Source organism: Elgaria multicarinata, chromosome 4, assembly GCF_023053635.1.
Source record: "Elgaria multicarinata webbii isolate HBS135686 ecotype San Diego chromosome 4, rElgMul1.1.pri, whole genome shotgun sequence".
NCBI lineage: Eukaryota > Metazoa > Chordata > Lepidosauria > Squamata > Anguidae > Elgaria > Elgaria multicarinata.
Genome location: NC_086174.1, coordinates 14,869,840 through 14,893,792, shown reverse-complemented (window position 1 = coordinate 14,893,792; position 23,953 = coordinate 14,869,840). Strand labels below are relative to the sequence as shown.

Sequence of the window (23,953 nt, the reverse complement as noted above, 5' to 3'; positions counted from 1 at the left end):
GGAGGAGGAGGAGCCCTGTTAAAATCAGTAAGACACCTTCTCATGAGGCCTGTCATTTCTGGTATACTTTCACAAATCCCACCGATAATGTTTTAGAACAGAGTGCTTAAAGCAAGTTTTTTAATTGAGTGGGCATGCATGATTTGAACGCTCAGCATTATATGCCATTCTGTCTCTCCTACAAAAATGAGTTTCACATTTGCTGCATGACTTGAAAATGGTAAACCATGGAAACCAACAAAGGCAATACTTTGCACTGTTGGAAGAGAAGGAAGAGGAAGAGGTAGGAGCCCTGACTCAAACGAAAGGAATTTGGGTATACAAGGAATAATGCTGGTGCAAACAGCATCTGCAACTTCCTTTGGGTTCCTCTAAATGAGTGATTTATTACATGCTCGTGATCAGCCAGTCACTGAAGTTTTCAGGTTGATTGCATGATGTTGTCAAAAACCAAGATGTCTCCCACTGAATCCTCCGGAAATCCCACATAAAAAGAACCACTTATAAAGTGGTAATAGCCAGGAAACAGCAGGATCTTCTGTGCTTAGATGGTACTGTCCCAACAGAACTCAATGGAATCGAATGGAGGGAAGTATTCAATTCAAACCCTTTGTTAACCCATCTTAATCACCCACATGTTTAGTTTTTTTTAATGGTTTTTAATGCTTTATGTGTGTATGTTCTGTGTTTTAGAATTTTAAATTTTGTATACTCGTTTTTATCTTAATTTTAGAATTTCTGTAAACCGCCCAGAGAGCCCTGGCTATGGGAGCGGTATATAAGTGCAATAAATAAATAAATAAATAAATAAATAAATAATAAAGAAAATTACCCCTCTCCTCTTATGTAATGCAGCCCATAACAATTGCACCAAAGAAGCAGGAAGTCCCAAAGCCCCAGGTAAACAACACATTTTCCCTTAATGTAGAGAAGTTCTTTGTCTTCATAGGATAAAACACTTTTGTAGGAAGCAATCTTTGTAGGATAAAAGAACCAGTGCACTTAATTCTAAGGAACAGCTCTAACGATTAAGTGGTAGAGCATGTGCCGTGCATGCCAAAGGCCTCAGATTCAATTCCTAGCATGTCCACAGAGAGCAGGAATAGAAAACACCTCAGTCCTACACTTTGGCCCTACTGCCAATCATAGCAGACAATACTGGGCTGGGTGGGCCAATGGGCTGGCTCACTATAAGGCAGTGTCATATGTTCAATCACATAGTTGTTCTCAGTGGCTGTTCAGCAGGGGAGGGGAACCTGCTGCCTGCGGGACCTCGGCTTAGTTTCATGTGGCCTAGCTTCATGTAGACATTGACCCACTTTGCAAGCTCCACCCATTTTGGCTCTGGCTTCCCTGCTGTAATGTCATTAGAAATATAATATAATCCCTAAATCTGCCCATCGTTGGCTCTGGGCCCTGTCCACTGCTGGAATGTAGAGCCCAACATGTTTCAGCTGAAGTAACATAGAACTCAACAGGAAAGAGCTTCCTTGGCCCTCCTGTACAGCATCCAGAAACCTTAAGAACATAAGAAATGCTATGCTGGATCAGACTGAGGGTTCATTTAGTCCAGCACACTGTTCAGTGGCCAACCAGCAGTTGACCAGAGACCAACAAAACAGGACATGGTGCAACCCATGTTCCCCAGCAACTAGTGTATACAAGCTCACTGCCCTGGATATTGGAGGTAGCACATAACCATCAGAGCTAGTAGCCATTGATAGCCTTCGCCTCCAGGAATTTATCCAAACCCCTTTTAAAGCCATCCAAATTGGTGGCCATCACTACATCTTGTAGTAGTGAGTTCCATAATTTAACTATGTGCTGCATGAAGAAGTATGTCCTTTAATTGTCCTGAATGTCCCACCAATCAGCTTCATTGGATGACCCCCATTGGGTTCTAGTATTATGAGAGGGAGAAAAATATCTCCCTATCCACATTCTCCACACCATGCATAATTTTGTACACCTCCATCATGTCTCCCCTTAGCCTTCTTCCCTCAAAGTAGAGCCTTCTCTTGTGAGGAAATCACATTTTGCCATAAAAGGGGGAGGGATGTGATTTCCCTCTCTATGCATCAATTACAGTAGATAATTAGCAACTTAGTGGCTGTTCCCAGGCTTTGGAACTCCCTGCTTAGGAAGGCTAAGTTGGATCCTTCCGCTGGCAGGCAAATACATTTTTTTATTCAAGCAGGCCTTTGGCGTTTAAACAGGTCTGCTGGGCTAGATGCTGTTTTTATTCTGTTGTTGTGTTTAATGCATCTGATTTATTATTGTTTTGATTAAGATTTTTATTTATCTAAGATTGTAAGCCCCCCTGAGTTTCATTTCCATGAACATTGCAGGCAACATATAGGTTAATTTAGCTTTTTTGTGTTCTTAAGATTGTAAACTGCCTTGCTATAACCCTTAGATGCTGAAGGTTCAGGAGAGAAATGGTGAACAAATAAAATAAGTAAGCTAGGCTACAGTCCTATCAAAACTTACCTGGGAGAAAGTCCAGCAGGACTTATTTCTGCACAGCTATGTACAGGACTGTGCTGCGAATCTCTGAGAGAACTGGTGACAAACTCTTCTCCTATTCCATGCTTTTAAGCATTTTGTGAACAGTTTTAAAATTATAGTTTTTTTACTGTTACAAACAACAACCTGGAGCCAGAGAGCTCCCCCTGCATTCCTCTAAAAAAATTTAAAAAGTGTGACACAAAGCCAAACTTCCTCCCACCTTTTAATGACATTTTCCATTTCCATTTTTTCTTTTCTCCAGAGAGTGCATTCACTCTTTCTTCTCAGCCATTTACTGCAGCAGTCCTTTCAGCTCTTTTTTTTCCACCAGTGTGAACTCAAGTAGTTTACTCCTGCTGTGCTGGCAGATCACGCAGCACAGAAGAGAAGTACTTCTTTACTGCTAAAGTTACTGCTGGAGTAAATTACTGCTGTTTGAAGAGTATAGATGCAAACAATCCACACTTCCTGTAATGCTAAACTTCTCATCCCCTGTGCTGCAGAGCACACTAATGCTGATACTTTAAACAACATCAATGCATAGCAAAGCTATCCTCCACAGCAATCCTCCTTCTTATATGAACTCCTGCCTCTGGGCTGGGTCTAGATCCTGGGGCATGGTGTAGTGTGGTGTAGTGGCTAAAGTGTTGGACTGGGAGTCGGGAGATCCGGGTTCTAGACCCCACTCTGCCATGGAAACCCTCTGGGTGTCTTTGGGCCAGTCACAGACTCTCAGCCCAGCCTACCTCACAGGGTTGCTGTTGTGAGGATAAAATGGAGAGGAGGAGGATTATGTGCACTGCCTTGGGTTCCTTGGAGGAAAAGTGGTGGGATATAAATGTAATTAAATAAATAAATTAAATAACTTATGTGCATATACATTGACACTTGCATGTATAAGCCCCCTGCTCATGCACCCTGAATTCACCGATGGGGTGGGAGGTGGTTAGACATAGCATTCTTTGAATGCGTGAGAGGATTCATCTGTATCCTCCTAAAGTGACTGATCCTTTGGTGTCCTGCAACTTGAAGACACAAATAGTCTCTATTCCAAAATAATATATTGAAGGAGATATGAATTTTTGGTTTATCCTGTTTCATCTGCGATTGCCACTTCCCACATACAAGCCATTATTTGATGTTGCAGTCATCGAGTGTTCATTTTACACGTGTGAAATCCCAACTCTTATGAAATGTGCATGGTGTCTCTATGTAAGATTTTCCTGGCAAAAGGTTGTGGTAGCATGGAGACAAACCAAGCAGTAGTAGCCATAGAGTGAGCCAGCCCATATCATGGGGTGGGGTGGGGGGCATCATAGGGAAATCACAGACAAAATTTCACAGAGTCTCTGTGGACCAGTTCACACAAGCAAGTTCATCCTCGGGCTGCTGCATCAAGTCACTTTTCGCATATTCAGTTGTGTGCCATTAAATGCTGAGTAATCAAGAGACGACAATGCAAATAAGTTTCCTCAGCACTTGTTGCTGCTATAAATGTAACACCATTGCTCCCATTTCCTCATCTCCTTTACCCTGTATTCTTCAGCAAAACAATCCTGGCTTATTTCCTTCTTTTGGAAGTCTGAGATCTGATGATGTCTAGAAAAAAGGTTGCTGCCACATTTTGATGTCAAGGATTATTGTATTTTTAAAAATCACACGAATGTATTAGACATGCCTGTCATTGACAAAAAAAGGGAGGGCCTTCAGGCCTATTTCTCATGAAGTGGGCTAATCTATGACAAAAAAAGAGCTTCATTTAGAAATCAAGCCCTTATATGGATGAAACATCCTCATTTTAATTGAAAAGCACACAATAAATAGAAATGCTGCTATTACATTCCAAGCGTAATCCGTGAAAAGGCATTGCTCTAATAACAAGGAGGCATGAATAGAGAGAACCACACCTTCCCTCCAAATGTCAAAATATTTAGCATCTCCACTTAACTAAATTGCTGGGGAAGGTCTCCCCCTCCCTCCCCCTTTCCCAAGGGCTCATTTAGTGTATACATTTGAAAGGTTTTTCTTTCCATTTTGCCTGATGCTTTACTAAATACTGAATGAGTGTTTCTGTCGCCTGAGAGCTGGCTAGTTTCTTTCTTTCTTTCTCTGTACAGCATTGCAAGAACAAGGAAGAAAAGTGTCCTCTTTTTCGCGCGATAGTAATCTGAGACTTTTCCGTTACATGAGGCTCTTAACAAAAAGACTATAATGCTACCAGCTTTGTTTAGGAAGGTACCATTGTCTTTCTGCTGTGTGTGTGTGTGTATCCTTAGGTGTCTATTCTTTTCCCTTTTTAAAAAAAAAACTGTCCAAGGGGAGCATAAAACTGACTCCCAGCTCTTCGCCTCCGGTTTGGACGCTGGGACGTGTCGATTTGCACTGCTGATTTCTGGATTTCAAGAACTGTCTGGAGCGCCTAATAATCCCCCAAGTTCCTGCCCTCTCCTCCTCCTCCACTTCCCCCCCGCTTGCTTTCTTTGGTACAGTCTCGGTTTCTACAAATGCTTTATGCTAATCAAGTGACATCATCACCCAACACAACAGAGAGTGGCTACTGATGAGGTTGCAAACCAGCAGAAAGGGCTGAGGTGTGTGCAAGTTACTGGGAGGCTTGGGGAAAGAAGGCAGGAAGGGGGCAGCCAGCCCAGAGCTCCATGCTGCTTGTGCGTTGGTTTTGACTCTGATTTGCGATCGGGGTGTGTGGAGGGGGAAGGTAGTTGTTGTGTGTTTTGGCTTTTTTTTAAAAAAAAAAATTGGATTGCATAATTGCATTAAACTAAGGCTGGCAACCGAAGTAAACTTGAAGTGTTGAGGATCGCTTGGAGCCGCAAGGGAAGGTTGCAATCGAAGCCATGCTGGTTTGAATTAGCATGCGTTATTATGCCATTCTCCCCTGCCGGATTGCTTTGAATGGAATCTGGTATTCCAGCTGGAACAGATGAAATAGATTTTTATTTTATTTTTAAGGAATTGGTGTGAGGGTGCTGCATAGTCGAGGAAACCGAGATCTGCTTGGATTTATGTTGGAGCAACCTGTGGGCTTTTTAAAAACACTACCTTACCTGGTATCTTTTTTAAAGAAACACGTTGTTTGTTTGTATGCTGGAATTTTAAGCTAACACCACGTCCGTCCTAAATGGAATTACAGAACTCAGCTAGTATCCCCGGGCCTTTGGCCCCTGGTCACACTGCTTCAGTGCCATATAATTATAATCAATTAGAAGGAAGATTCAAGCAGTTGCAAGGTAAGCGAGAGGGTTTTTGTTATTTTCTTTCCCTTTAAGGGGCGTTGCTACGCGATGGTGCTCATAAACACGATGAAGTGATTCTGATGCTCGCTCGTGTGAGCATTAATGGTACAGAAAGGCTTTGGGTTTCAAAAGAATAGGTGCATTATATTCTCCAGGTCGGAGGCTGTTTTTCCTGGGTTCGGTCATTGTAACCGTGGCTAGGTTCAACCTTAAAAAGGTGATAAGGGGCCCATCTCGGACCCTGCCATTTAGAACAATAGGACAAGGAAATCGGAGGAGAAGGAGTGGTCTTTTTGTTTGAAATGCCCTCTGGCGATTTACAGTCTTCAGGTGCTGAACAGAAGATTTCCCTCTGGTCCTCTAGAAGCAATAGCATTCCATAGTATAGAATTCCAGTAGTATAGAAAACAGCATTTCCCCCTCCCAGGTCATATAAATCTCCAGTGTATCTCCCAAGCCATCTATGTAGTGATAGAAAACATCTCTCACCTACTTGGGTTAATCCCATTCTTTGCATTCCATTGATTATCTTGGGGAGTGGGGGTAGAGTTGTGTCTTTCCCAATAGTTATTGCTAATGTTTGTTTTGTTGGTTTGGTTTTTTTTTTTTTCATTCATGTGAAAGAATGATATAAAGAAATATTGTTCTTCTGGGGTCATGATGAAACTAGATAGTCTTGGTCATTGTAGAACCGGATTCTGATTGTATTGGAAGATGGAAGATGCAGGTTCTGGTGTTGTGTGTTATGCATGGTGAATGTCTGGCAGGAATGGAACAAGTACTAATGCAGGATTTGACGAAGCTCCAAATAAAAATAAACCCCATCATATATACGGTTTTCTGGAATCGCATATCTACACCAAGCAGTCAAAAGTTCAAACCGCACTGAATATATTTCTTATTTTTATTCTCCACCGTCCCACAGGCAGGGTTCTGTGGTTCCTGTCAGAAATGGAAAAGGAGCCCAAAGAATGTCTTCTTTTGGTTTGGTCCCCTTCCAAGCATACAGTTTTATGATTCCGTATTGCCTTTTCTCTTATTATTATTTTTTTCATTCATTGTACTTTGTTGGTTTTTGTGGAAAGGCTCACAGAAATGAATCCCACACTGGATACAAATGGATAAAACTGTCCAAACTTTTAAATGCTGTTAAACACACTGAATACTGGCTTGGATTAAGTGTAAAGTGTTTGCGTCCAAATCTATGCTGTAGGAAATGGGAGTAATACCAGTGGGACTGAAACAGAATGTTGCAGTATGCAATGTTTCTGGATTCCAGCCATCCAGTTTATCGTGGCTACTTCATTACATCCCCTGCTCCCCTGGTTTCTCCCCTTCCAACAGTTACTCAACATTCCATGGTCTCTGAGCATGCTGAGTTTTCATTTGGCTTATGTGGGTCCCCTCCATTAGGGTCCCCCCCACTTCAAAATTGTACTTTTGCAAACCTTGGGGTTTCTCTAAGCTTGCTGAGGTGTTTCCATTTTGTCAACACAAGGACCTACACTCGGAGAATGAGTCTGCTTAGTAGGATATATTGAATTAATACTTATGCTTCAAGATATATGGGCCAGAATCAAAAGTAGGCCTAAAGTCTTTGGCATGCCCTGGATCAGCCAGCTGCCTGGTAGATCCTGGGAGTTGTAGTCCAACACATCTGGAATGTACTAGGTTGAAGAAGGCTCCCCTGGATGATTTTTTTATTCCCCTGCCCCTTTCAACAGAAGACCTCCATGGAGTTCACAAACCATTATTTGAAAGACTCCAGTTTGAAAAATGAATTGCCATGTGACACAGAGACAGTGACCTATGTTTAAGCAGGAAGCACAGTCCCACAAGCACATAGGCACATGGAATTAGTAGCAAAGTTCTTTATGATCCTGGCCATGGCATCTAGATTGCTGCTGAAACAAAACACTGAAGTTATGGAGTAGATGGGAAATCACCCCTTTCTCCTCTCCCCGCCCACAGGACAGACACAGTCCTGAAAGAGCGGGATTGTTATTATTATTATTATTGTATTTATATCCTGCCTTTTTTCACTTTTTATCACTTTCTAAGTTTCCCTGATTCAGGAATTCATTTATGCCCTATATTAAAAATGTCCAAGTTGACTCCGCGTGTGGTTTTAAGTTTTATTTTCTCCATTTCAACTGACCCTAGCAAAAAAATAAAACCCAAATCCTCAGAGCTGCTGGTTTTATGAAGATTACTGAGTAAAATTTCATCTGAAAAACAAGGGGCTTTGAAGGAAGATGGGGGGGAGGAGATCCCATCCCTTCATAACACAGTGGAAGATGTTGTAACTGGAGAAAATGGCGCTGAAAGTGGTTGTTTGGAGTGAGATTAAAACATTTCCTGTACTTAAAAAAAAAGTGCACAAAAATGCCAAAGATTAGAATTTATTATAGTGTGTTGTTGCAAAGCCTCTGCTGACAACTGTGAAGTTTGCCTAAGTCTTTAATTGGCCCATTGTTTGGTATTTATTTAATTTATTGCTCAAGGTGAGGGAAGACTTCCTTATCTCATTTATCCTCATAAAAAGTATGAGAAAATTACTACTCCGAACTGAAAAATGGAAAAACAATACTATGTCATAGATCAGAAGGTAATTCACCCATTTCAACACAAATCCCAATCTCAAATAGGCTTTTCAGTCTACTATCTAGTCTAGACCATATTTTGTGTGTGGCATATTTATTGCATTAATTCCTCACCCATTTATATCCTTCCACGAAACTCAGGTTGGTATATGTGGTGTCCCCAATTGCTCTCCCAGGTTACCACAAACCTGTGAAGAAGAGTAGGCTGAGAAAAAAGTTACTTTCTCAAGGTCAGCCAATGAGCTTCATGGCTGAGTGGCGATGTGAACCTGCGCCTTACTGATCCTAGTTCAACATTTTAACCGCTACACCAGATTGGGCAGGTTCGGAACAATGCAGTATTGGTTGTTTCCCCCGCTCACTGGTCACACAACCAGGATTACCCTAATTAACCACACTGCGTTGCAGGGTACTGTGTTGCCTGAACGTGGCATGCAGTGTGGTTGTAGTAACTTTTCCTACAACCCACTGCAAGTCATGGGTTGTAGAGTGGGTAAAATTCACTATGCCTGCACTGTACGCTAGGTTCGGACAACATTGCAACCTGCAATGTGGTGCAAATAATTGGGACAATCCCAAACCAGCATGTGCAAGGGCAAACCGATGCTGCATTGTTTCCCCCGCTGATTGTCTGAACTCAGCCACTGTCCATGACATTATCCATCAGAATGGATTTAGACAACCAGGAGTCTCTCAACCTTATTCTGCCTTTGATTGATTCTTGGGGGCTTCTGACTATATGATTGAAGCCTGTCAGTCTGTTTCCCCTTGCCTAGGTTTATAAGGAATTCTTAAATGGCTCCTAATCAGCCCTCAGTCACCTGAAGTGGGGACCTGTGAGAAAGAAATGGCCACCAGTCCAGTCCTACTCTGATCCCCCTCAATCGTTTAAACCCTGAGGAGGCATTCTCCCTCACAGTTTTTGCTGGAAGGGAACTGCATTCAGAAAACCTGTACCTGGTGGTGTAGATCTTCTAAGCCCAATCCACCCTCCCCCAATAGGATTGTTTAAGCCCTGAGGAGCCGTATTGGCCTTGTGGGATGTGTACCCTTTCCCAGCAAAAGATCTTTTAAAAGCAACCTTTGTAGACCTAGAACCCACCTGTAGCCCAAACCTGAATTTCTTAATTTCCTACCAACGTGGTGGTGGTGTCGCTCGTGCGATCCACTCAGGGCTGTTGTGAGTCCTGTCCAGTGCTTTAAAGTTTCACCGTAGCAGAATTGGGTGTGGAGGACATAGAATCATAGAATAGCAGAGTTGGAAGGGGCCTACAAGGCCATCGAGTCCAACCCCCTGCTCAATGCAGGAATCCACCCTAAAGCATCCCCGACAGATGCTTGTCCAGCTGCCTCTTGAAGGCCTCTAGTGTGGGAGAGGCCACAACCTCACCAGGCAACTGATTCCATTGTCGTACTTCTCTAACAGGAAGTTTTTCCTGATGTCCAGCTGGAATCTGGCTTCCTTTAACTTGAGCCCGTTATTCCGTGTCCTGCACTCTGGGAGGATCGAGAAGAGATCCTGGCCCTCCTCTGTGTGACAACCTTTTAAGTATTTGAAGAGTGCTATCATGTCTCCCCTTGTTCTTCCTTACCCCCTTATAAATGATTTTGGGGGGGGGACAGGATGTGTGTATCATGTTGAGCCCAGGGTCATTATCCCTGCTCTTTTATGCCTCAGGAAGTGACAAAGGGCTTGTTCTGTCCAGGTACTTAAATGTCCAGGCCGAGCTGGCTGCAGTCCCACATCTCTGTATTACTCTGTGCTAATGCTTTTGGGTTTCCTGTGGGCAGCTGGTTGACCTCTGTGTGAACAGAATGCTGGACTAGATGGGCATTTGGTCTGATCCAGCAGAGTTCTTATGTTTTTCATGCTACCTGGCAACATGAGAACTAGGCTACCACCATTTTGACCCTTTCATCCATATTTTTCCCTAATTCCCCTTCCTAATGTCACAGTTTGCCATTTGCCCCAGTGCAAGGATGACAGTCCATTCAGTCAGTTTGAGGTTTGCTGGCACTGACTGGATCAAGTAACTGTAATGCACATCTTGTCCTATTAGTTGTTCCCTTAGCACAGCTTTCCCCAACCTGGTGTCCTGCAGATTTACTGGACTGCAACTCCCATAATTCCCAGCTAGCTCCACCATTGGCCAGTAGCTCAGTGGTAGAGCACATGCTTTGCATGCAGAAGGTCCCCAGCTTCATCCTTAGCATCTCCAGGCAGGGATGGAAATATTGTTTTCTGAAACCCTGGAGAGCCGTTGCCAGTCAGGTCAACAATACTGGGTTAGATTACCCAATGGTCTGATTTATGAACATAAGAACATGACTTATCCTATCTGGAGGGTACCACATTGGGGAAGTCTGCCTTGGCAACTCTGGTTTTGAAGGCAGCAAGCTCCATCAGACGAGCGTTTTATTGCACACTCGTTACTGGGCACGCATGGATTTTCACAGGTCCTTCTCATAACATCATCTGCCTCCCGTGCACCTCCCACCTCTTCTAGCCTTCTTTGAGCAACAAAAAAATCCACCCCAGACTTATTTTTAAAGACGGAAGTTGCCTCTATCTCCTGCTGTGTGCAAGAGAAGCAGCGGGATCAAAATGGCCCACTGAATGAGCCATGTGCACGTTGTTTACTGCCTCTTTCAAAATAGGAGGTAATGAGGGACAAACGCGCAGGTGGAGAAGTGATGGTAAGCAAACCATAAAGATTACGCATGATTTGTTGGCGACACAATGAAACACAATTCTCTTTGAATATGTTCCGTATTTCAAACATACCACAGCTGATCCGCTGGCCTTCTCCAAACCAGTGCACTTATTTTTCGTTGGCTTTGCGCTTTTTCTTTTCACAATTGCAAATGTTTCAATTTTTGCCTGTGCCTTTCCTCTCCTATGAAAATTCCTGGTATGTATTTATATAAAATGTATTGTTCTCTGGGGCTTTCTTGGAGAAAAGCATTTGAGGTCTATAAGAAACCAGTTCCCATGAACTTGACTTCTGCTGAAGAGTGGCAGCTGATGTAAGTTTGTTGGGTCCTTGAGAAATCCCATGAAAATTCAAGCGCACTTACTGATGAGAAGTGAGAGTGTTACTTGGTTACAGACAAACTAGAGTAGTCCACCACTGCCTTCTCCAGTGATTTACTTTAGAGGAAATAATGCTAAATGAAATATTGCTGGTAAAAAAAATTGGATCTTGGTTGTGTATTAATGATAATAGAGTTCACTGTTGAGATGAGTGCTGAGGCATATTTTGAAGAAGATTTCTGTCTCTCTGCACAGTTAGATAACTAAATTAAACAGGCAGGTGCTTTTATGACTAAGCATTCTAACATTCAATAGCATTAATTTTCAGAATATACAGTAGAGCTGCTATCAGTGTGTGCAACATGTAATTACAGTGTTTCTTTCGAAATGCTTGATTGCACAATGGGTGTGGAATTGGCTGCCTTCATTATAGCTTTGAATGATCGGGGTGGGTCTGCGTGGTTTTGTCAAGCAGGTGAATGTATAGATAGTAGCGTGTATGCATGTTTGCCTTTCTGTGGGAAAGAGGCACCTGACTCCAAGATAAAGTCATTAAGTTGCTGGATTTGAAGAGAACTATAAAAAGCTGCATCAGATAACACGTCTGAAGGTGTGAGGAAGCAGAAGTATTACAAATTTGGGCAAAAAGTGATGTATGACTAAATACTGGGTGCTTCCAGACAGAGGGCTCCTAGTGTCTAGGGCAATCACAATTACCATCATAAGACATTGGCATGGTTTGCACATAACACTAACCCATGGTATGTGTTATTGAATTCTAGAACATTGTGATGTGTTAAACATAGCTGTTCTAACAAACCATAGTTTGTTAACCACAAACAACCCAGAAAGAAAACTCATGTTTTGTTGTTAGGTTGTGAATTATGGGTTCTTTAAACCCTGAGTTGTCATGTAATCACCACTATCACCATCTTATTTCTGTCTCTATTTCTTTTTCTGATTGTATGGTCTCATAGGTTTAGTTTGTTTTTATTTGGATTTTATTGTGCATCTCTAGTTCAGTAAGCTGCCTTGGAGGCTTGATAGCAGAAAGGCAGAAGGGTATAAATGTTTTAAATGAAATACAGAAATAGATGTCACCCACACCAGCCTTTCTGAGGCATTGGCCGGGAAACGGGAAATCTATACCTCTTCTGCCATTACATTATGCAGTATCTCAATTAACCGCCATCATCATAATCATAAACTCCTAAGCCTCGACTCTGTCTTCTACCTTAGAAAGGTGGATTTGCAAGTTACATAGCATTACTCTGCGTTTAACAGAGGCTAGATGAGAGAAAATGAGTGTGTTGCATTGCACCGCAGGGGAGAAAATGAGGAGGTAGAAAGCACAGATGAGTTGGGCCTGAATTTCCTTTTACACACATTCTTTGCAAGCCTGGCCTGTGAGATGTTTTGGTATCTGTGCACACCTTTAAAAAGAAAAAAATAAGCATTTACTCACTTCTAGTCAGAAGAATTGTAATGGTTGAGCAGGAAGGGGGAAGATAGGAAACGCTTCTGTGTCAGACTGCTTGCCTGCCCGGTCTTCTCTACTCTGTGCTGAAAGGTCTTTCCCTTTGCATACCTGACACCTGATCTTTTTGACCTGGAGATGCCAGGTATTGAACCTGCATTCAAAGAGCATGGTCTACTGCTGACCTATGCCCCCTCCTTTCTTCCATGTTTCTGTCCTGTGTCTTTGTATTTTATTACTGTAAGCCATGTTGGGAGGGCTAATGCTTTGAAAAGCGGCCAAGGATTCTTTTAAATAAAAATAAAAATATTTTTTAAAAATTCTCACATTTTTAAATGGTGGCATCAGAAGTAAGCCAGCATTGCAGAGCCAAAGTTGATAGTGAAATAGTGCATGTGAAAGGAGCGTGGCACACTAAATGCAGTCTCACCAGGCGAACGTGGGAGTCTTTCGGTTGCAGAGTTCTTTTTTGGGATCCACCTTTAGCTCGGTTCTAGCTGGGTTAAAAAAGTTTAGATTATTTTAGATCAGTTTAGAAGTTGCCAACAAGGAAATCAATATCCAGCAAACACTAAAAATAGGTTAAACATCCTTACTATTTACCTTTTATTGACTGTGCAGCCCGCCCACCTCTGTGAGTGAGCAGAAATGGCCAAAGAGAATCATATGACAGAAGCTACATAATGATGTGATAGAAACTACATTTCTAGCATCCCGACACTGGACAGCTATTACTAGCAGGTTCAGCTGTTTTTCCCCTTCTGAAGTTGCTGTACAAAGGGTATTTTATCCACAGCTCTGGACTAAGAAGCAGGAAAAATATCTGTACCAAGATAACCTGAATTCTGCAAGATGAATAGGTTATGGAGATCGTGCAAATTTTCATGATTTTTTCTCCTGGTCTGCTGCTTGTTATGCGAAGGTGCCATACAAGACACTAAAGGACAACTCTAGTGTGCAACTACTAGGCAGTAGTTAAAATGAAAAACAAGTTAAATCGGAAACTCTTAGGAAGCTTGATTCTGTGTCCAATATCACGTTCTCTAGCTTTTTTGTGCTTCTGCAGGATAGTGGCATAGATAGAGTAGTGGCGTGATCTTATAGTGTTCATGCTGCTTGGTCGGGCTCTCACTGAGGGGCTGTGGCTCAGTGGTAGAGCATCTACTTTGCATGCAGAAGGTCCCAATCCCCAGCATCTCCAGGTAGCACTGGAAAAACACCTGCCTGAGACCCACAGAAAGTCAGTGTAGACAATACTGGGCTACATGAACCAAGGATCTGGTTCAGCATAAGGCAGCTTCCTATGTTCCTGGTTAGGGCAGCCTTCCCCAGTAGTGCCCTCGAGATGTGTTGGACTACAACACATCTGGAGAGCACCCATCATTCCTCAGCCAGCATGGCCATTGGGCACCAGTTGGGGAAGGCTATGTTAGGATATATGTTGGCATCTTCCAGTTCAGACTTGTGTTTTCCCATGCGAATGTCTTAATTGCACATTATCTGGATGGGTTAAGGAAAATTTCAGAGCTGTTTATAGAGTTGCTCAGTCTAGAGTTTTCAGTTTTGGCAATGCAAAAATAAATAAATAAATGTACAGCTGTGTTTTTGTAACTAGGTCACGACACACGAGCACTCGCTCACACTTATGCTGTTGCCAAAGCCTGTCCAAGCCAACACAGTTGTTCAGGGCCTGTTTTTCAGGTCTCAACGAGAGCATTAACCTTGTTTGGGGGCATGTATCCCAAAATCTGCTTCAGCTATGGGGTGGTGAGTCTTGAGGTTATGAACCATCAATACTGTACAGCATCCTCTGATTGTTTCAGAAAGAGAAAACCTGAACACCCTAAACCAAGTGGGGAGACATAGCTCAGCAGTAGAGTAGGTTTCATGGAGAAGGTTGCAGGTTCAGCCCCTGACATCTTCAGTTTAGAAAAGGATCAGGTAGCAGATGAGGGGAAGTAGGTGAGAAAGCAGCAGGTAAATTGAAAACATTTTGAAGAATCAGTAGAATTGCTAGCTATTTCTGACTGGCTTAGGCTTCTGATTCAAGTTTGGGCCAATGGTTAATTAAAAGGCCAAATATTAGCTTGACTAATTCCAACTGTTGGCTTTTTATGGCTTGCATGAGATCCAGAATAAAGGGCCTACCATGTGCTTCACCTCCAAGGAGGAATCTGTGAGGTAAAGACTTCTGCCTGCAGGCCTAAAGGCCTCCATTTCAACCCCATGTGTGTGGTATAGGCTTGATGTTGTGGTTAATTATAGAGATCCAGTTCATGAATACTTTGGCGAAGAGAAATACAGTCATGTTTGTGGTGGTTGTCTCAGGGGCCACCTACAAATTAAATTCTTAATTATAAACATATGCCAGGCTACCTAGTTGTAGATACCAAATGGCTAAGAATTGGAATACTTAGGCTTTCTAAACTACTGGCTGTCTGAGGATTTTGTGTTGTTCTCACGTTTGCGAGATTTTTTTTTTTAAATATTAATTTAATCTATGCGTTCAAGCAAGTTCTTAAACTCACAATATGCATTGAAATCTCTGTAAAAAAATAACAGCTTACTAGAATAAATGCCTTTAATGGCATTCATCAACATTTCTACAATTTAGACTCCACTCCTTTGGACATGTAACATTACATTTAGTAGAATTTACATTTGAGTACACAGACATAGAGGCAGTCTGCTAAGCTTGAGATCTCTTTCCGAAATAGAAACGAATGTTGGGTGTTCCCCCACCCCCATGAACATACCTCATTGGAAAAGCGAAGACGCTGGAAATTAAGCTCTGTTGAAAGTATGTTATGGTTAGGAAGTAATTAGAAAATACTGACATGATTAAATGTTGAAAGAAGAAGCATTTGAAGGGACCAAAAATAGCTTAGAGAGTCTAGTTTGGAGATTAATTCAGAGGAAATCATGTTGTGTCACCTGAGCATTGGAGCTCTTAACTATGCCTAGTTTCGATAGCGAAACACCTGCCAGGACTCGTTCTCGGGTTCTCGTGTATTTATTTCAAATGAATGAAGTAAACAGAGGCAGCTTTGGAATTCTCATACAGCCCTTTATCAACTTCATAGGAAGGTGTAATGCGTGGCTGATACAGGGAAGAGCAAAGGTGCAAAGTGATTTTGAACTGCCTTTGAAGTCTGTAAGATTTTACAAAAATGATGCTCATATTCTTTTCACTGGGCCAGTGTATCCTAGAGTTCTTCCACTTGAGGCTTTTACTGTGCAATCGCCCTGCCTCAAACATGGAATTTTTACAGAGGGTCCAGACTTTGGGCTTCTTCAGACACACGCTAAGCCATGTTTAAACCACTAACCCTTTTGCAGCAAATGCTTAGTGAACATTTTAAACCATGTTTATATAGCCACCATGGTTAGGTGTTCACCCGGCACGCTAAGCCATAATGTTTAGCTCAAAATGCTTAACCACTGTGGCTTAGTGTGTCGTCTGAACAGGGTCGTTGTCTTCCATTTGTAACCCTCCTATGTTTTCCCACCACTTCTTTCTTCTCTTTTCTTACCTGAAAACAAAAATCCATTAAGGAGGGAAAGACAGAATAGCTGCACAATGCCTTTTGATTGGTAGCTCTTGGAGCCATTATTCTGGAAGCATGCTTAAGGTGTGCCTGCTCCAGGTTAACCCTCTTGGCTATTGAAGTCTTCCGGGAGGCTTTCCTCGTAATCTCTTCAAGTTCAGAGACTGGTGGCTACATGGAGCAAAGCCTTCTGCGAATTGGTGCTGTATCTTTGGAACTGGGAAGGTCCGCTCTGTCCAGTTCCTTTTGACTTTCAGGGAGTAAGAGAAGAGCAAAGCAATTTAAAGGATTCTGATTTGTTTGCTGAGATTCTCTAAACCATGGGTTGGCACAAGGTAGGTCTCCTGATGTTTTGGGCTTCAACTCCAAACATTCCTGACCATGCTGGCAGGGGCTTCTGGGAGCTGAAGTCCCAAACATCTGCCCATCCCTGCTCTAAACTGTTTCGTGCTCATTTTTATGCTATTTTTTATGTCTTAGTTTATAAATTGTGATGTTGCTCCTATGTATATTGTCATTGTTGGGTGTGAGCCACTTTAAGTGGTATAGAAACAAGAATAACAATGTGCTGATGTGGAAACTGCAATCAAATATTGCAGTGTGGAGTGCTTCATTTCAGCATTCCACACACTCCATTCCGTTCTCTCACTCTTCCTCGCCTGCTGCTATTTTCCATTCTTTTCCATGGCCACTGATTGTGCTCAGTGCTCTTTAGGCTGCTTTGGAGTTTTTTTGGTCTCCTTAAATTTCCCCCCTCCCCCAGAGTTTTTCATACTCTGCAAACCTTGACGTTTCCCCAAGCCTTTCGATAAACCTCACTCTTGTGCGCAAATGGTGCCATTTTGTCTGCATAAGGACCGGCAAGTTGGGCTGTATTAATAGAAGTTTAGCTTCCAAATCACGTGACGTACTGGTTCCTCTCTATTCGGCCCTGGTTAGGCCTCATCTAGAGTATTGCGTCCAGTTCTGGGCTCCACAATTCAAGAAGGATGCAGACAAGCTGGAGCATGTTCAGAGGAGGGCAACCAGGATGATCAGGGGTCTGGAAACAAAGCCCTATGAAGAGAGACTGAAAAAACTGGGCATGTTTAGCCTGGAGAAGATAAGATTGAGGGGAGACATGATAGCAGTCTTCAAATACTTAAAAGGTTGTCACTCAGAGGAGGGCCAGGATCTCTTCTCGATCCTCCCAGAGTGCAGGACACGGAATAACAGGCTCAAGTTAAAGGAAGCCAGATTCCGGCTGGACATCAGGAAAAACTTCCTGACTGTTAGAGCAGTACGACAATGGAATCAATTGCCTGGTGAGGTTGTGGCCTCTCCCACACTAGAGGCCTTCAAGAGGCAGCTGGACAACCATCTGTCAGGTATGCTTTAGCGGGGAGTTGGACTCGATGGCCTTATAGGCCCCTTCCAACTCCAATATTCTATGATTCTTATGATTCTACCCTGTTTCCCCGAAAATAAGACAGTGTCTTATATTAATTTTTGCTCCCAAAAATGCGCTAGGTCTTATTTTCAGGGGATGTCTTATTTTTCCATGAAGAAGAATACGGTACACATTTATTGTTGAACAAAAAAAAAGGAAATTTATTACTTGTATACGGTACGGTAGTAGTTGTCATCACAAACCAGTAGGTCTTATTTTCGGGGGGATGCCTTATATTACAGCGAGAGGGAAAACTGGAAGTAGATCTTATTTTCGGGGGATGTCTTACTTTCGGGGAAACAGGGTATGAACTGAGATCACTATTAGTATGTATTAGTAGATGCATTTAGCTTTTTTTGTAATGATGTATTTTAATCTGTTTCCTTAAACCACTAAGAGATATTTTTCAATAACGTAAGCAGTATATAATTGATTAAATAAATAATATATGTATCTAACAATACTTCCAAGGATCATTCCACAAAGAATGTTTTGTTAGCATCAGGTTTGTCAAATATGGATTGACCGTTGATTTGGATTTGCACACTTCTAGCATTTTAGTTCTATAAGGAGTTCACCTCAAAGTAGTGGGAGGAGGAACCTTGAAGCTGGTGGACGAAGGATGCAATCCAACAGGGTGCTTCCACCCCCACTGATTCTTTCCGCTCCAGAGATTCCCTTCAGCAAGTGATTGTACTGAGCAAGCAGGACGCACTGCTTACGCCAGGGAGATATCGCACTTCCTAGGAAAAATTAGCAGAATCACTAATTCTTTTGGAGAATCACTAATTCTTTTGGAAGGAGGCAGGTTGGTGGAAAGCCCTTATGTGAGCTTCGCCAACTTGCTTCCTTCCAGCTTGTTTCGGGTTGCCATGGAAGCACAAAATTCCCACTGCACAAGTGGAGGTGGGCACTTGGGCAATGCACTCAGTGGGGCAGAAGAGAATCGGTCGAAATATAAGTGCTATGTTGGATTCTGCCCAAACAGCCATGCAAATCAGTTAGTAAGCTAAATTTATGAGCCATTTCCATATGGTCTGGTGGCATGTTCCACAAATATTGCCTTAAATGCATAGCACTCTAGCTTACACCTAATGAAGCATACCTGACTTAAGTCCCAATAAAAGCTTGTAGGCTTGTGCAACCTTTACATTTGCATAGAATTCTTCATCAGGCTAGCCTTTGCATCCTATTTTATTCAGATTGTTTCAGTACTTTTGCACTAGTCGACTTTGGCAACGCACTTTGCACATTTTGCATCTAACTTTTAAAAACCTATTTTTGTTGTTAACTACATCGGCGTCCAGATCGTGTCTTAAGCAATATTAAAAATATGTCCTAGTTTAAGGCACTGAAGAAATGTTGGGGAAGAGAAAAATTCAGAGTTGTGCATGATCCAGGGGAGCTGTTTCCTGTATGGGACTTGCCTCCCTTTGGATTGCCCAGATATTCATAGCCTGAATTTCAAGTATATAGATGGTGCAGCTTTGTCCTGCTGCTGCCCCCTGCCAAGTCTGAACAAGGTTATGGCACAGGTATTTAATTACTGTACTTCCTTCAAAGCGGTTTGTCTTCTTCCACTTTTGGTTCCCATTTAAAATTGAATTGAGAAGGATTAAATGTCTATTCAGTTTCAGCATAGGATGTTAACACAGTTCTGTTAACATAAAGGAGTACAGTCATCTAATACTGAATGTACTGTTCTAAAAACGTTGGCTTAAAGTAGTGTAGAAACTGGTCTCCCTTTCTCTGCTCCCTCTCCCTACTTCCCTATGCATATGAAATATTTTACATTATGCTTCCTGATCACATATACTGGAATATCTTACAAAATTCCCACTGTGCTTGAAGCAGTGTCTGGAAATTGTAATTCCAAGTAGTTACTAGAATAGACAGATTCCAAATATTTCCTGATGACTTTTTTTATTATTATTTGAAAAACACAAAAAATATAAAACTGTTTGGGATCTTAGCTCAATTGTGATAGGAAAAGGCTATAGTTGAATGGTGGAGCATACGCTTTTTGCAGGTAAAAGGTATACATGGTTGATAAGGAGATAAAAAATAAATAGACCACTGTCCGAAGGACCTTACAATCTAAATTTCAGCAGAAGTGGCCAATCGCAAAGGGAAGGGAGAGGCACCTTTGATAGTAAAATACTGAAAAAGTAACGTGATTAAATGAGCACATGGTTTGTACAGTGCTAATGACAGGCTGGTACCCTCTGCTCCTGCCACAGGTGTCTTTAGAGTCAGGTTATATGATCAGCAACTTTGCTGGTTGGCTAGAAATCTGAACAGGAGCACTTACTCCACACTACAACATTTTGTCACAGCTCCCACTTGTTACCTAGTAAACCAGCCACTCCCAATCTCTATTGAGCCAAAGAGTCAAATCTGAATTCCAGCACTGATAACAGATCTGATGTGTTACTACAACACTTCTGACCAATGAACAAAATGTCCTCAACTGGTTGAATTAAAAGTGGTGATTAGGGGCAGTTCCAGACAGCGAAGATAAGGAATGAAAAGGAACCACATTGAGGTACGTTTAAATCAGGAAGCAAACCAGAGCAGTGTGTTGGGGCAAGCTGAAGCTCCCTGCCAGAGCATCAATGTTTAATCTAGCTCTTTTATTGGCTCCAAGAGGCAATGTTGTTAAATGGGTCTCCGGAGAAAAGCTGTGCTTCTATCCCTAAAAGTGGATGGTCCTTTCAAGGTCAGGGTTAAAGGCCATTAGCGAGCAGAGAATTAGAAGCTTGTGGATTATACAGCATTACAGGGGTAATCCCTCATTGTTAAGAAGCCTGAAATTCAGCAGCAATAAAAATAGGAAAATGATATGGAATGTAAACATGTTCAGTTATATTCTTTTGTCTCTGCCATCCCAGCCTGCTTTTCATATTGGGCTGCTTCAGACATGATACTAAACCATAGTTTAATGTTATGACAACAAGCCTAGCCTCTCCTTGGGCTCACACGTTCCCCCCATCCTCTTACGTGGCTGTAAGGAGGAGTTTGGAAAGTATTGCTTCCATTTTTTATTAACAGCAGTGTACTGTGAAGCCCAGACAAACTGTGGCTAGTGGAAACAAGCCAACTTAAAGCCATAGTTCATGAAGCTGGCTTGTTTCAACTTATCATGGTCAAGATTGATGCAGTTCAGAGGACATGCTAAACTGTGATTTATTTAAAACAGAAGCAGAAGCTTCTGATCATCTCTAGGCTGGAGGAGGAAAGGGTCATTATTCTCATATCGCTAAAATGTTCCAGCTTAACTTTAAAACTCTGATTTAGGAGTAAGGCAGAGTGTGGAAGGGGTTAATGATGGCTGAAATATAGATGAATGTGGAGTCCATTTTTCACTTCTTTTCAGTGTATTTTCCTCCTCCGCCCGCCCCCACAAAGGAATCCTACATCTTGGCAGGAAAGGAGTCCCTTTTGATTAGCATGCATGAAATGCCAGAGTGCTAACGTTTGTACAATATATATCTGTTCAATACGTTTCTACCCAGCCTTTCTGCAGTTCAAGACAGCTTGCAGGGAAATATTAGAAACACAGTGAAATGGCAAACTACTGGCTATCTTTGTGATATCTGAACCTGGCTGGAGTGGCTTACAAACCACACTAAACCCTTAGAACAAGCCATGGTTTTCAGGCTGGTTTGTAAACCATCCCAGCTATCCACCTTTGCCAGGTTCAGACATCATAACAACCCACGCCCAGCAAGGGTAATTATATTTGGGTGGCTTGTTCAGGGAGGGAAAATAAGCCACGATGGCTAATCCCCCCCGCCGGGTGATGGTGTGAACCCAGCCATTGTCTCTATCCACCCACCTACCTTCTTACCTTATAGCTAACTTTTAACAGATTTTTAGAGGGACCAAGAGTGGGTTAAATTCTGAACAGTTAGGAACATTTTGGCTCAAAATCAGTGTAGCTAATGAGGCCGCTGAAAAATGGAGGGAAAGAGACCAGTTCTCCTTGCCTTGTAAGGGGTGATTATAACAAACAGTATTTTGGATTTTAGGTGCAGCCTTTCACAACCTGGTGCGCTCCCAATCTGTTGGACTGCAAACCCCATCTTCCCCAGCCAGCATGCTAGTTATAATCCAACACATTGGGAGTTTGCCAGGTTGAGGAAAGCTGTTTAGGGCACAGTTGAATCAGTATTCTGTTTGCTTAATTTTAAAGCTCTGCAACCTGCTTTCAGCAGTTGGAATTGGAGGTGGGTTGAATACCTAAATAAACAATGTCATTCCCCTGCCCCCACCCCACCCCCAAGTCCCCAAACAAAAGCTCTTAACCCTATCGGGTTATTTTGTTCAGTCTCGCAGCAAAACCGTAAGACCGGCTCCACCTGTGCTTACAGTGACCCTAATGAAGACTTACATCACAGTTGACTTAGAATTCATTTATAATGTGAGCTGGCTTCAGTTCTTATTAATAGCCCCATTTTACAGATGGGGTAATGAAAGGCAAGAGGTGGAATTTGTTCAAAGGCCAACCATGTCTCTTTCTTGATGTAGGATTAGAACCTAGGCCCAATAACGTTCTCATTCTGAGAAGAAAAGAAGCTTCTTCACGTATGGAACGCTCCTTCATTTTTCTTTATCAAACAGCCTTCTCCAAGCTGCTGCCTTCCAGATGTTTTGGTCTACAAATCCCAACTGCTCGAGCCAGTGTGGCCAATGGTCAGGCATGAGGAGAGTTGTAGTCCAAGAGATCAGGAGGGTACCAGATTAAGGGAGGTTGTGTTAGATCATAAATCTGTGATGAGGAACCTTGGCCAGATCTACACCAAGCAGAATAAAACAGTTTGAAAACAGTATATGGAGTGTGTCCTGGGCCCCAACAGTTGTCAATAACCTTATAAACAGATTTATTTATTTGTTTGTTTATTTAAAACATTTCTTAGCCGCTTTTCAGGGCAGGAGCCTTCCCAAGGCGGCTTACAACCACACATAAAACAGTATAAACATTAAAAGCAATAAAAGCATATGCAGTAAAAGTAATAAAAGCTAATAAAACATTAAAAGCAATAAAAGCTAATAGTAAAAACTAACAAAAACAAGGGCAGTAGCAGCAAAACTGTATTCATTTATGAGAACGCCATAGTAAAATAAAATGTTTTTAAGGCCTTCTTAAAAGCCTGTCAGGATGGAGTTTTAAAGCAGTAGTGTAGATCCTGCCCTTGTTGTCTTCTCTCTTTCTCACTTTGTATTTATTTCATGAAGCTGATTTATCTCATGAGGTTGATTGTAGCTAAGATGTGGCAGGTAGTGGCCAAGAGTATGCGCCATGAGCCAGAGAGTTCCCAGTACTAATTTCACCTCAGCAGTGAACTTGCCAGGTGGCCTTAAGGCAAGGCACCATTCTTTTAGCCCCACACCTCCATTTCTGCAGTGTGTACCTGATAATACCGGCCTACTTTACAGGGCTGTTGTGAACACTCACGTGGAATTTATTGAGCATTTTGTTGTGAACAATCACATGGAATTTATTGAGCATTTTGAGTGCCTTTTAAATGCTAAGGTTTCTGATATATAATTAGTATTTCTCCATAATAATTAATTTTTATTTTTTTAAATTATTATTTCTCCATTAAAAAAAAGCCTAATGAAAATTTCAGATAAAGCATTATTTCACCGCTGCAGAAAGCGAGGATGCGAGGGCCCCTTGTTTCTGCCTGCCAAAAGCATGCTGGGCGGATGATGATGGCGCATACTTGTGACTTTTGATGTAGAGGCTAAGGTCACAGTGGTGGGGAAAATCCATGCCAGCACAAAGAGCCTTGTACAGTCTCTGCTGGAACTTGGCAGCCCTGAGTTGAGAGCGTCCTTTGTGAAAGAAAACTACTGTAGCCAAACTAATATTAACCAGTCTCTGCAGACAGTCTGAATGACCCACTGTTCTTTACCCCTTGGGAAGAAGAAGGGAAGAAAGCTGAATTGAAAGGTCCTTCAAGATGCAATTCTGTGCATGTTTAGACAAAAAAAAGTCCTACAACTCCCAGCGTTCCCCAGCCAGCCAAGCTGGTTGGGAATGCTGGGGATTGTAGGACTTTTTCCGCTGTCTAAACGTGAATAGGGTGTGCCC

General features: G+C 42.2%; 1 protein-coding gene across 2 annotated transcripts in view; it reads left to right on the top strand.

Moving 5' to 3' along the window:
- Positions 1 to 23,953, top strand: part of SPTBN1 (spectrin beta, non-erythrocytic 1) — a 252,252-nt gene that overhangs the window by 107,752 nt on the left and 120,547 nt on the right. Inside the window, exon 1 of one of the 2 annotated variants that reach the window (XM_063123819.1) lies at positions 5,462 to 5,756. The exons of the other annotated variant lie outside the window; for it this stretch is intronic. Within the exon in view, the coding sequence (XP_062979889.1) occupies positions 5,648 to 5,756 (109 nt within the window). The 5' untranslated portion in view covers positions 5,462 to 5,647. Of the gene's footprint in view, positions 1 to 5,461; positions 5,757 to 23,953 lie in introns of those variants that run through there. 2 annotated transcript variants of the gene reach the window in all.